The following is a 14,563-nucleotide window of genomic DNA, read 5'->3' as shown; positions in this document are numbered from 1 at the left end:
TCATCCAGTCTTGTATGCGGAGAAGCTACTGCATGCTCTCTATGTGTCCTAATGCGCAAGCCAAGCTAACAAACCTTTCCGTCATACGCATTCATCCATTGGCTCCATTCCTCTGGAGAACCTTGGTGACTACAAGTATATATGCCTGAGTTGGCTTGCTTGCTTTTAGTTTCTAAATTCTACTGTGTATGCATATCAAGGCTTCAGTCAAAGGCCTCTCTGCCTCAGAATGACAAGAGCCTGATGAAGGGATCCTGAAGTTCACCAGGAGAAGAGACTTGTAGAAGCTTAGAGGGGTACTGAGTCTCACCAAGAGGGACCCATGTCTTCCCAGACGCCCTACCCCTGATAGAGCACAGGAGGAGGAAGGACCCCGATTCTGACCATGGAAGACCAGAACTGCTTGCCCAGGATAATCTACTGTAGGAGCGAGGTTGTCCTGTCCACTGCTGGGGCTGGGGGTGGCCTCTTCTAACCTCAATAAATCTTATCTAGAAAGATCTAGAATTTAGATTGACTATAGAAACAAATCACTTGCATGCCTGTTTCGTAACAGACATGCAAGTGATTTGTTTCTATAGTCAATCTAAATTCTGTCAAGTTGACAACCAGAAATTGACCACTTTGGGGTTCCTAATATTCTTGTTTCAGTGAAAATTTAACTAACTGAAAATTTTAAGCTGGCCCATCTAATAGATGGAAGTTAAAAAAAAATAATTAAATAAATAAAAAAATAACCTCCCCGGGCAGCACTACATCGCCCTGGACAGAGATTTAATTCCAATTCAGGGAATGTTGCCAGGTTCTTAATGAAATGCCAACAGCTCCTTTTCAGCCTCCTGGAAAAGAGCTCAGCCCCTGCTGGCTGAAGATATTGCTGAATAACAAGGCAGGCAGCAGAATCCCGAGGCCAGGTGGCCTGTTTTGTGGATGGGCCATAAAATCACAAACACAGTAAGGCAGGCAGGTTGTCATAAATTAAAACAAATGGGAATTGTTTGTGGCTAACCTTACCCTGGGAATTGGGACTTTCAGATACCATGATTATTAAATGGCAACAGAATTAACCTCTGAATTTTTGTTTTTATTTTTGCTTTGATTTTTGGCTTTCTTATTTTCTTGTTGCTGTGTTTTTCTTTTTTCTTTTCTCTTTCTGGTTTTTCAAGGTAGGGTCTCACTCAGGCTCTGCTTCCCAAGTGCATCACTACTCCCAAATATGGTTTGCTTTTTTTTTTTTTTTTTTTTTTTTTAGACAGGGTCTTGCTATGTAGCCCAGGCTGTCCTCAAATTCTTGATCCCCCTGCCTCAGCTTCTCAAGTGCCGGGATTTGCAGACATGCATCACGACGCTTGACTTATCCCCCGATGTTTGACACGTTTGAGAAACCCAGTCTCTTCCCTGATCCCTCTGTGTACGTATCTATCAAGAAGCAATATTGACGCTGGCATTGTGACGCACAGTACCCGCCAATGTCTTGGGCTCAGCCCTCTGGCAACTTCCTGGAGAGAGCCTGCATTCTGTGTTTTAATCCTCACTACAGGCACGTGCGAACATTATCTGCACTCTACGAATGACGAACTAGATGTTCTGAGACACAGCTGGTGAAGAAGCCAGGGGGTCTGCTTGACTACACATTGGCATCTGGGTGGTCTTTTGTGCTTTTGTGCTATGGTCGTACCTACTTCCCAGGAAGAAACTTGGGCAGAAACTTTCCTCCTTTCAAGCAGCATGAGACCTCCTGCCCTCTCTCCTAACTCTCTAAAGTTAGTAGCATCCTTTGCCTCAGATGTCCTATCTTGAAATTCCTCTGATCAGATTTTATTTATTTAAATCACAACACTTATCTGCCTCCTGAGTCTGCAATGTCTACGGCACCAAGCCTGTCCGAACAAGTTCGTTGACCTAGCTTGGCAGATTACAGTCAGTACAGAATATGACGTAGTATGCCAATGAAGGTGTCGGTTTCCAGGAAAGGCAAGTTTGAAAAAGTGAAACCTTATGAACTCAAACCGCAAAGGGTCATGCTGTGTAACCTGTCAATTACTTCAGCTTGGCTCATCTGTTTTCATGCAAAGATCATGATGCTTCTAGTCCGCTGAGGACCACATTGCTCTCAGCCTTCCCTAATCATAATCTGCCAAAACAAGTAAATGAAAAACCAGATCACAGTGGAACAAGACTTAGGAAAATAGCTTTGAGTCTGGGAAACATTTTCCTTTAATGTCCCAGTGAGAATTTGTAAATGTAACTGGACTTCTGTCCGTTTCTGGGCCTCTGGGTTGCTGTTCCCACACTTTCTCCCACCAGTTACACGATTCTTAGCATCCTCAGAACAATGCTGAGTTGCCATTGACATGACCCAGAACAGAGCTTCCACGGAGGATCTTGGACAGCCCTGAGGGCCAAAGACTTCAGGTCAAAGTGAGTCTTAATCCCTTACCTTCTCTTGTTGGTGCTCCGTGGACAAGTGAATGCCGATCCCGAGAGTTGCTCAGCATAGAGGTTATAGGGGCAGATCTGAGGGTTATTCTAAACAAAGCAGACAGTCAATGACATCATTTCAATCCAGGAAGCATCCTGTCTTCCCACCAACCAACTCAGTCCGTGGAGGAATCTTGCCCTGAACAAGGGATGCTCTGGGTCACCGTATGTGACCATCTCCAACTCATGTATATTTCCTGTAATGACTTTCTGTGACTTCTCAATTATGAAAGCAAAAACGGTTATTGTGGGGAATTCATAAACTATCTGGTATGACCAATTATCTCGCCTATCAGAAATAACATGTTAATATATTTCTTTTCATTTCTATTCCCTAAAATGAAGATCTTATGATATGTGTAATCCTATAGTAATCAGGACGTGTTTATTTTTTTTTTAAAGGACATGCTATATCATGAGTATTTTTTTTTCATTTTGTTTCGTTTTTGAGACAGGGTCTCATTATGTGGTCCAAGCCTGTCCTCAAGCTTGTGATTCTCCTGCCTCAGCCTCCAGAGTGTTGAGATGACGTGTGTGCCATTATGCCCAGCCCATAAATATTGTATATGCCATGAAATATTTTCCAAAGAGTTTTGTAAAAAAAAAATTTTTGCCGTGATTTTGTTATAATCAACACTGGTGTGAATATATTTGCATATACATTTCTAAAGCAAGTGATTTTATTTTATTGGTTTTTCAAGGTAGGGTCACACTCTAGCCTAGGCTGACCTGCAATTCACTCGGTAGTCTCAGGGTGGCCTTGAACTCACAGCGATCCTCCTACCTCTGCCTCCCGAGTGCTGGGATTAAAGGTGTGTGTCACCAAGCTCGGCTAAAGCAAGCTATTTTATCATCGTTTTCATATACAATGCTGTTTAAGGGAGCTACCAGGAAGTCCCTTTAGCCCTGGAAGTCCTACAGTGCATTTGGGTCAGTTGGGTCCTTTGCCATAGGTAACCACCAATCCAACTCTAATCACTTTATTGTTATTGTTGTGTGTCCCAGTTGTCCTAATGATTTGTGAAAGTCCTAGACTGCTACGTTAGAAAACCTCGCTGGGTGGTGGTGTGCATCCTGAGGGCTGCATCTTTTTTTTTTTTAAAATCATTTTTATTTATTTATTTGAGAGTGACAGACAGAGAGAGAAAGAGGCAGAGAGAGAGACTAAGAATGAATGGGCATGCCAGAGCCTCCAGCCACTGCAAACAAACTCCAGATGCGTGCGCCCCCTTGTGCATCTGGCTAATGTGGGTCCTGGGGAACCGAGCCTCGAACCTGATTGTCATCCCTGATTGTCATCTCTTACTTTCACAACCCAGAGGGCAAAGTTAAGTTTCTCAATAAGGTAAATTATGGGGAGGCACTGAATTTACTCTCTCTGCTAATGGCAAAGACTTGTATTGGTAGCAGCCGGTACAGGTCAATAAATATTGACCCTTAAAGAGAAGCTCAGTTGTTTATTAAATTTCTGGTCCATAGACAATACAGACATAGAATGAAATGGAACCAAATGACTTACGGTTTGAACAAAGTCAGTTCTGCTTCTTGAGAAACAAGGCCATAGCTGACACGTGACATAAATAAATGGTGGTAGTTATGAAGGCTTCACAGGCAACTGCTTAACCACTAAGCCATCTCTCCAGCCCTGAGGGCTGCATCTTAAAGCACAGCATGAAGTTCTTTTACTCTTACCTGTCCTTCTGGCAGGGAACCTGGACAGCGAGGGTCCTCAGAAGCACATTCGTTCCCAAATCCAGAAATGTACTGCATGTGACAAACACACAAATGTCATTATTAATGGGATTTAAACAGCATTTCATAACACTGACAGCCTACACAGGTAATACTATCTACATGGCCATGCATTTATATAGATATGCTCTATATAATATCTGCTTGTGCCTTGGCTTATGAACCACTTAGGAAAGACACATGCCCTCCCTGTGTGTGTTATAAAGACTTGCAGTTGATTAGGATAAGAATGCTGAGGCTGGTGGTAGACACTTTTTTTAAAAATATTTTTTATTCATTATTTATTTATTTGAGAGTGACAGACACAGAAAGACAGATAAAGAGAGAGAGAGGGAATGGGCACACCAGGGCCTCTAGCCACTGCAAACAAACTCCAGGCGCATGCGCCACCTTGTGCATCGGGCTAACGTGGGTCCTGGGGAATTGAGCCTTGAACCAGGGTCCTTAGGCTTCACAGGCAAGTGCTTAACCACTAAGCCATCTCTCCAGCCCATGGTGGTATACACTTTTAATGCCAGCACTCAGGAGGCAGAGGTAGGAGGATTGCCATGAGTTCAAAGCCACCCTGAGACTGCATAGTGAATTCCAGGTCAGCCTGGGCTAGAGTGAAACCCTACCTCAAAAAAAAAAAAAAAAAGAATAAGAGTGCTGATGATATTTCATAGACCTTTCCCTTGGCTATACCCGGCTGATTTTATAAGCGTGCTTTTAATGATCCAATCCTAAGAACAATCTCTTTAATTCTGGCTCTATCTGGAAGTTCCTGGGAAGGAGATAATTAGGTGTCACCTCAACTCTAGATTAGTCAGGTCTTGCTGGGCCTAGACTGCAACCTCCCTGAACTTAGGACTCCATCCTCGCTCCATACCCTAAAATAAAGAAATAAGCAAGAACACAGACAGACACCAACAAACCAAAACCTGGGGAAAGACATGTGGATCTAAACTGACAGCAAAATCCTTACCAGAAAGCTCGCTCCAGACAAGCCTGACTGTAGGTAAAAGCCTACGCAGTGTGGCCCATCTATGAAACACACGTGTATATGTTTGTGTCTGTGTGGATACGTGAAAGATAGGGGTGGCGTGTAGGAGAGGTTCTAGGCCTGAATCTTTTCAGGATGGCACAATGGAACATACTGTGATTGTCATCTTTTATAAAAAATTTCTATTTATTTATTTGAGAGTGACAGGCAGAGAGAGAAAGAGAGAGAATGGGCACACCAGGGCCTCCAGCCATTGCAAACAAACTCCAGTTGCATGCTCCCCCCCCTGTACATCTGGCTAACGTGGGTCCTGGGGAATTGAGCCTCGAACCGGGATCCTCGGGCTTCACGGGCAAGCACTTAACCGCTAAGACATCTCTCCATCCCTGATTGTCATCTCTTACTTTCACAACCCAGAGGGCAAAGTTAAGTTTCTCAATAAGGTAAATTATGGGGAGGCACTGAATTTACTCTCTCTGCTAATGGCAAAGACTTGTATTGGTAGCAGCCGGTACAGGTCAATAAATATTGACCCTTAAAGAGAAGCTCAGTTGTTTATTAAATTTCTGGTCCATAGACAATACAGACATAGAATGAAATGGAACCAAATGACTTACGGTTTGAACAAAGTCAGTTCTGCTTCTTGAGAAACAAGGCCATAGCTGACACGTGACATAAATAAATGGTGGTAGTTATGAAGGCACAGGCTGTGTCAACTTTCAAACGGCTATCAGCTATTTATTTATTTATGAGAAAGAGGCAGATACACAGAGAGAGACATAATGGGTGCGCCAGGGCCTCCAGCCACTGCAAACGAACTCCAGACACGTGCGCCCCCTTGTGCATCTGGCTAACATAGGTCCTGGGGAATCGAGCCTCGAACCGGGGTCCTTAGGCTTCATAGGCAAGCGCTTAACTGCTAAGCCATCTCTCCAGCCCACGCTTGACTTTTTTTTTTTAAAATATTTTTTTTGTTCATTTTTTTTTTTATTTATTTGAGAGCGACAGACACAGAGAGAAAGACAGATAGAGGGAGAGAGAGAGAATGGGCGCGCCAGGGCTTCCAGCCTCTGCAAACGAACTCCAGACGCGTGCACCCCCTTGTGCATCTGGCTAACGTGGGACCTGGGGAACTGAGCCTCGAACCGGGGTCCTTAGGCTTCACAGGCAAGCACTTAACCACTAAGCCATCTCTCCAGCCCCACGCTTGACTTTTGTCACTGTTCTTTGATTTCCTGTGTTTTCTGCAAGGCTGAGATTATGCCAGTCTTAGTTGCCTCTATGATCCTGTGTCTTGGCCCATGGAAGCTGCTCAGTAGGTATCTGTTGATTGACTCAGTTTCTCACTTAGAGCCCATTCCGTGAGTATGTGCCTGGCAGTGAGTGAAATACCACCCAACTGAGTACAGCTCTTTTAGAGATATAAGAAGGTTGGTCATGGGTGGAGGGTAGGCCCTCCAGAGCTCTTGGCAGCAGAAGGAAAAAATGAGCTAGATATAACAAGCCTGGATGTGTGAGTGATGATCAGGCCAACAGTCCTATATTTGGAAGGAATATGAAATGTGAAATGCTATGACCTAGAAAGTAATGGAAGTAAAATTACTCATTTGCCTTCAAACACAGATTTTTACTCCCTCCTCCCCCTGCCCCCGCAAAGTGGGTCATTGCTGAGGATTGGACCTAGGGCCTCATTCATGCTAAGCATGTGCTCTGCCCCACCGAGCCCCCATAAATTTTGGTTGGTTGGTTGGTTGGTTGGTTTTTGTATTTCAAGGTAGGGTTTCACTTTAGCCCAGGCTGATCTCAAACTCACAGTGATCCTCCTACCTCTGCCTCCCGAGTGCTGGGATGAAAGGTGTGTGCCACCACGCCTGGCTTCCCATAAATTTTTATCTGTTCGAAAATTTATCAAGACACAACCTCCACCAGGTTCTGTTGTCATCTGATTTGTCCCCAGTGGCAGCAGGAGTTTGGAATGATATCTTTGGGGAAATGGCAGAGACCATCCATTGTCTATCTTGAATCTCCATGGAATACTATTTTCTATTTTAAACATTTTATTTATCTATTTTTTAAAATTTATTTGAGGGGGGGGGATGGGAGCTCCAGGGCCTCCAGCCACTGCAAACAAACTCCAGACGTGTGCACCACCATGTGCATCTGGCTTGCATGGGACCCGGAGAATCGAGCCTGGGTCCTTAGGCTTTGCAGGCCTTAACCACTAAGCCATCTCCCCAGCCCACTATTTTTTCTTAAAATAAACCTCATGCTTCCATTGACAGGATTGAATCTGAGCTGCTGAGAAACAGTAACGACCTCAAATTATCTTCTGTTCTGTGAGATGGAATTTTTAGGCCAGCCTGTGACTGAGGGCACTGTGTCTGGTATGACGGTACCTCCTCTTCACTCAGCTGCCTCTGGCTGCAAAGAAGGGGGCAAAGTTTGAGGGCTGTGGAGTCCAGCCAAGCTTTCTGGCAGACAGGAGTGAATTTACTGGTTAACTTTCCTCATTCTTTGCAACTGCTGGTCTCAGTTGAGAACTGAGTGTGTTCGGAATAGGTACAAGAAAGTTAGTGATTCTAAAGCATTTGATTTGGGCTGTGCTCTAAAAAAGAAAGAAAGAAAGAAAGAAAGAAAGAAAGAAAGAAAGAAAGAAAGAAAGAAAGAAAGAAAGAAAAAGAAAACAGAAAGAACAGCTAGGTGACTTGGAAGGAGCCACGTAAGCTGGCAGAGAGGTGTGAAATCTGAGTCCATTTCTCCATCTTAGTACAGTGCATTGACTTCAGGATGGGGAGAAACTGCTGAGTCACCATCAACCTCAATCCTCTGGGAGCAAAATTACAGATGAGGTTATTAGGGCTAAAATGCCACCTTTCCTCACTGCAAAGCCCTCTGAATGTAGGGAAGCTGTATTCTCCAGCTGCTTTCTCAAGGCTGAGTCCAAGGACATATTGGAACTGTGTTTTATCAGCTGTGAAAATCCAAGTGTTCTGCTCCAGCGGCTCAGTGATTATGTAAAGACACACCTGATGCAAAAAATGAAATGAAATACAAATCTAACATTAACTACGTGCGTTTGTTTTCTTCAGCCCAAACTTCCAAGTCATTTGATCCTATATAAAAATACAATTTTCTTTCTTTCCAGAAGAATGATGTGCATGCTTTCCAAAAGGAAGAATAAATTATTGAGGGCCACATGACTTCAGCACGGTGATTTCTTTGACAGCTCAGTAGCATGCAGCTTTTTAATTCTCACCTGGACCCCAGGATATGATTTACGTGTCAGGGGAGTTTTGTGAGGCGCAGTCTCCTGACTCGGATTCTGGGTAACACCTGATGGGGTGAGCAGATGGTGAGCCTCACTTCCTTTGACTGGGTGTGAAGGAAAGTGAGAGAAATCAGAGGAGAGATGGAACTATCTTTTTTTTTTTTTTTCTTGCGAAAGCATCCAATTTTTCTAGTTAACTTTGATAGAAACGTAGGATATAGATTAACAGGGAAATTTGCAGATTATTGTTGCAGACAGAACAATTTGGGGCCAAATGATCTTGGTGTCTTAATCCCTGAAAGGAGTTAGGGAACTGGGGACAAGAAACAGATTTCTCAGAGAGACAGTTTAAAACTTTTAGCTGACAAAGAATCCTCCAGCTGCCTGTTTCTGTTTAGTTACAAATAAACAAGAAGCCAGGTATGGTGACACACGATTGTGATCCGAGTTCTTGGGAAGTAGGGATATAGGAGGATCAGAACATCAAGGTCATCCTTTGATATACTATGAGTTCAAGGCCAGCCTGTGCTACATGGAATTCCCCCTCAAACAAACAAACAAATTAAGACTGGGAATGTCGGTCAGTTAACATAGTTTATAGAGTGCTTGCCTAGCATATCTTGGGTTCAATCTCCAGTGTAATCAGGAATGAAGTGGAGTGTGGAGGGCACACACTGAGAATTCCAGGTTCTTGTGTCTTGTGTGTTTGGCGACAAAAAGCTGGACCAGGGACACATGGATAGTGATAGAAATAGAGACAGTTATTAATAAAGAGAAAGGAGCCAGGCATGGTGGTGGCACACGCCTTTAATCCCAGAACTCGGGAGGCAGAAGTAGGAGGATCACCAGGAGTTCAAGGCCACCCTGAGACTCCATACTGAATTCCAGGACAGCCTGAGCAAGAGTGAGACCCTACCTTGAAAAACCAAAAAAAAAAAAAAAAAAAAGAAAGAAAGAAAAAGAAAGAGAAACGCACGCCTGAGAATGGAAGTGGGCCAAAGAGCTGATAAAAGCTAGTTCTAATGGCCCCCAGGCAGGAATGAGCATCCAGAAATTTTGTGGACCATTTGCATAGCATCTACCTTCTCCCACATTTGGAGACCCCAGGACTGTCTCTGGCATGCTCTGCTTTGTTACGTTTAGTTTGTGTTATATGTGAGTCAAGTATCTAGTGGCAGGGCCCAGAGTCTGCATGTGAAACCAGCTATTCATCTCAGAAATAAGGAAGATGGAGAACTTAGGCCATGCACTCAAAAATGTGGAGAATCCAGCTGAAATGTAATTTTATGGGCTGGAGAGATTTCTCAGTGGTTAAGGCACTTGTCTGCAAAGCCTAATGGACCTGAGTTCGATTCCCCAGTACCCATGTAAAGCCACATGCACAAAAATGGCATATGCATCTGGAATCCATTTGCAGCGAGTGGCTGGAGGTCCTGGCATGACCAATCTCTCTCTCTCTTCTAGCTTCTGTGCTTGCAAATAAGTAAACGAAAATAGCCAGGCGTGGGGTGCACGCCTTTAATCCAGCCCTTGGGAGATGGAGGTAGGAGGATCGCCGTGAAATTGAGGCCACCCTAAGACTACATAGTGAATTCCAGGTCAGCCTGGACTAGAGTGATTCTCTACCTTGAAAAACAAAACAAACAAATAAGTACATAAATAAATGTAATTTTATTATTTTATTTTTTGATAAGTTTTGAAAGCTCATGCAAATACGATTTCATTTGAAGTTTTGTGTTGACATCATAATGGGGGGGGGATGATAAGAAACGTCCTTTATGGTGTCATATGTTTACTGATTAGAATGGGTATGATGCAACCTGGCTTTCTGTGTTAGATTCCTGACCTCTGGGGCTATCCTTCCCTTCTGGAGTGTAGGCAGCAGCCTGGAATGCCTTTGAAACTCAGAACAAAGACCAGCATGCAATTTACTTAAGCGTGGTGGCATTTTGCATAATAAATTGCTTAAAAATGGCAGCAGGATAGGACTTTAGGTATGATTTATTTATAACACATCAAGGTTGTTTCCAACCTCTCACAGGATTTTCATCAGAAACCAAAGTTTTACTATCTTTCCTCCAAAACTTGAATTCCCACCCCTGCCATGCCTCCCTTATCCAGTGCCCTGGACTGCTCACTCTTCTGAAATCCAGCTCCTCACAGCCGGCCCCTTCCTGTACCTCTGTCTGGCTGTCCAGGCAATAGCAGTAATTTGACTGAAACAATGGGATCTTGGAGCTCTGGGATCGTTCTTTGTAGTCGGCGTCTTCGTACACGCTGCTCCCTTGGTCATGTTGCCAATGCCTGCTTCTCTCTCAAGACTCATTCTAGGAATTGCCTCACTGAAGAAATTGCCCTCCACTCTTCCTAGCCTAGATTCAGTTCCTATCCTGCAGGAATCTGCTGTATCAGACAAGTGCATATGATAGTTGCTCAATGAAAAGATGAAAGTTAACTCTAGCATGAAGGTAAAGAAATAAGGTCTTGGAGCCGGGTGTGGCGGCGCATGCCTTTAATTCCAGCACTCGGGAGGCAGAGGTAGGAGGATCGCCATGCGTTCAAGGCTGCCTTGGGACTACATAGTGAATTCCAGGTCAACGCTACCCCCCACAAACCAAAAAACAAACAAACAAAAAAACCAAGAAAGAAAAAGAACAAAAAAGCTCTTTATTCTAGTACTGAATGTCTTTAAGATGCCTATTCAATAGGGAGAAGCTTGAATTTCTTTTCATTTTACAGTAACTGGTTTTTGTTTTTCAAGGTAGCGTTTCACTCTAGCTCAGGCTGACTTGGAATTCGCTATGTAGTCTTAGGGTGGCCTTGAACTCACAGCGATCCTCCTACCTCTGTCTCCCCTCCCGAGTGCTGGGATTAAAGGTGTATGCCCACCATGCCCGGCTTTCTTTTCATTTTAAAACATATATATACACATACATGTGTATGTATGTATGCATCTGTGTGTGAATGTACACATGTGTATGATATGTGTGTGTGTGTGTGTGTGTGTGTGTGTGTGCAGGTGCACACCTGCCACAGTGCACGTGGAAGTCAAAGGACAACCTTGGGTTCCAGCCCTCCTCCTTGCCTTCTGCCTGTTTTGAGGCAGGATCTCTTGTTGTTTGCCCCTGTATACCAGGCTGTCTGGCCAGTGAGTTTCTGGGCGTTCTCCTGTCTCCACCTCTTGTCTCACTCTAGGAGAACTGACACACAGACAAATAGCATATGTGGGTTCTGGAAATCTGGATCCAGGTTGTTGTACCTGTACAGCAAGCGTTTTTACTCAGGAAGCCAGCTCCCCAGTCTCCTGTATGATTTACCAAGTCAGAGAGTCTCCCAGCCCCCCCAACCCATGACTTTTCCAAATTCAGCATCAGTTGAAAAGCTTTAGGGCAATGCTCAACCCCTTGCATTCTGGGAAGATGCTGGGGGAGTCTGCTCCACCTCGCTCGAGCCAAGGTTCCAGGCAGTTTTATTTAGTTCTGGTTGCACGTGGTATGCACTGATTCAAGAGAAGTTGAGGGCTGGAGAGATGGGTTAGCAGTTAAGCTCTTGCCTGTGAAGCCTAAGGACCCCGGTTCGAGGCTTGATTCCCCAGGACCCACGTTAGCCAGATGCACAAGGGGGCGCATGCATCTGGAGTTCGTTTGCAGGGGTTGGAGGCCCTGGTGTGCCTATTCTCTCCCTCCCTCTCTCTCTCTCTCTCTCTCTCTGTCACTCTCAAATAAATAAATAAAAATGAACAAAAATATAGAGCGAAGTTGAGTGCCAGGTATGGTTTTAGACACTGAGAACACATGCATGCCTTTCCCTGGCCCACAGGCACCAGTGTGGTAGAAGCCACCAAACCTATTTTTTGAGCCTAACCATTATATTCAGACAAAGCCAGGTTCTAGTGCAGCCAATATCATGTATGAGCAATGACCATAGCAAATCACTTGCTGTCCCTGACCAGTTTTCTTGATTTAATAAAATAAATTGGTTAAATAGAAACAAGAACATCTACATCTAAGGTTTACTGGGAAGATTACAACAGAAGCCATCATAATTAAAATACCTTATACATGTAACACATACCCCGTTCTTAGTTTTCTTTCTTTCTTTTTTTTTTTTTTTTTGTTTTTCTAGGTTGGGTCCCACTCTAGCCCAGGCTGACCTGGAATTCACTATGTAGTCTCAGGGTGGCCTCGAACTCACAGAAATCCTCCTTCCTCTGCCTCCTGAGTACTGGGATTAAAGGCGTGTGCCACCATGTCTGGCCCATTGTTAGTTTTCAATAGTATCCTAAACAACAGGAAAGACTTTTCTTCCCAAAGACAGCTACAAAACCTCTGAATGGATTCAGCATATTTAATTCATTGGCCAGAATGAAACAACTACAAGAATATGTCAGAAGCACTGGGGAAGATGGTTTTTGATGTTTAAGTGTGAGGGCCTCTCAGGCCAGGGACCACCAAGTTTGACTTCTCAGACCCCATTTCAAAAGCTAGGCATGGCCATGCACGTCTGTAACCCTAGTTCACAGTGGGAAAAAAGACCAGAGAACTACTAGGGCTTCCTGAGGGACAGTAGCCCTGGGTTGCAAGAAAGACCCTGGCTTAAGGAAATACAAAGATAAGTGATAAGAAAACATCCAGTTTTCTCCTCTGGCCTCTGCAGACACATGCATGGAGCCTGCATCTGCACACACATGTGCATATACCACACATCACACAACACGCATGTACTCTATACACATCCATGCAAAGAAAAAAAAAAAAAAAGAATGTACCAGAGAGGAGTGTGTGTGTGAGAGAGAGAAAATGTGGGGGAAGACATAGTGAGAAATATGTGTCTATATGGTGAAGAGCTGTAAGGATGTCCACAGATCCCCCAAGACAGTATTTGAAATGTTCAAAAGCAAGAAATGGAAAACAGGGCTGGAGAGATGGCTTAGCGGTTAAGCACTTGCCTGTGAAGCCTAAGGACCTGGTTCGAGGCCCGATTCCCCAGGACCCATGTTAGCCAGATGCACAAGGGGGCGCATGTGTCTGGAGTTCGTTTGCAATGGCTGGAGGCCCTGGTGCGCCCATTCTCTCCCTCTTTCTTTCTCTCTCTCTCTCACTCTCTCTCTATGTGCCTCTTTCTTTTTCTGTCTGTCACTCTCAAATAAATAAAAATAAACAACAACAACAAAAAAGAAATGGAAAATATTTTTTCTTTTCATCACCTTTCCCTTGTTTACCCAGCACATATCATGGCCCCCTGACACCATGGTGAAGATCTGGCCACACAGGTTTGGACCAGCACTCCTCCAAATCTTTTCCAACTCTGACACCAGAACCCTCTATAAATTCTAGCAGAAGTCACAACAAACTGGATCCCTCTCTCTCTGTCTCTCACTCATTTGCTCAATCTCTCATTTTCTCTCCCTGTCTCTCTGTATCTATCTCACAGCCTCTTTTCCTTTCTCTCTTTTTCTGGCACTAGGAAGAGGCCATGGGGCTTCACACATACTAAGCACACACATGTCTTCACACATACTAAGCACACACTCTACCACTGAGCCATATCCCCAGCTCCATTCTCTGATCAGAATTCAAGCTCCAGTCAGAGGGTCTCTTACCTTTAACTCTGCCATTTTCCTTCTGCCCCAAGTGGGGTGACTCCTGGGAAACCCAGGCTAGGGAGATTATGAGGACAAAATGTTTCTGCTTCTCTTTGAAACCTCTCTTCGGATGTGCTTATTCTTATCATTCTGCTGGTCAGCACATTGCCCAAGGTAACCAGAAAAATTGCCCAATTGACATACTAGGGAGAAAGTCCACAAGTTGCTCTCTAGATTTCTTGCGTAACCTTTTTTTTTTTCTCTTACTAATCACTATCTGTTTTTTGAAAGAGTTTTCAGAGGCCTGGTTCTTTTTCACCAGAGGCAAATATTGATCAATTATTTGTTCCAATTCAAAGGATGCTTCCTACAAAAGACAGAGAATTTAGAGCGATCTGGGAAACGAACTGTGCAAGTTAGTGCCTGCCAGATGTCTTAGGGTATTCTCACTTGGGATGTTCTCACTTGGTCCTCATTCAGGCCAGGAAGAAATGGA

General features: G+C 44.1%; 1 protein-coding gene across 2 annotated transcripts in view; it reads right to left on the bottom strand.

The window, feature by feature from the left end:
* The window catches only part of Hgd (homogentisate 1,2-dioxygenase), a 62,427-nt gene extending 48,214 nt beyond the window's left edge, over positions 1 to 14,213 (bottom strand). For both annotated transcript variants that reach the window (XM_004666842.2, XM_045147814.1), the window contains exons 1-3: positions 14,086 to 14,213; positions 4,174 to 4,245; positions 2,441 to 2,529 (exon numbers count right to left, since the gene is read on the bottom strand). In XM_004666842.2, coding sequence (XP_004666899.1) covers positions 2,441 to 2,529; positions 4,174 to 4,245; positions 14,086 to 14,100 — 176 coding nt within the window. In that variant the 5' untranslated portion in view covers positions 14,101 to 14,213. The remainder of the gene's footprint in view (positions 1 to 2,440; positions 2,530 to 4,173; positions 4,246 to 14,085) is intronic.
* Positions 14,214 to 14,563: the final 350 nt, after the last annotated feature.

Source organism: Jaculus jaculus, chromosome 4, assembly GCF_020740685.1.
Source record: "Jaculus jaculus isolate mJacJac1 chromosome 4, mJacJac1.mat.Y.cur, whole genome shotgun sequence".
Lineage (NCBI taxonomy): Eukaryota > Metazoa > Chordata > Mammalia > Rodentia > Dipodidae > Jaculus > Jaculus jaculus.
Note: the sequence above shows the minus strand (reverse complement) of the source record. Positions and strands in the feature narration are given on the sequence as shown.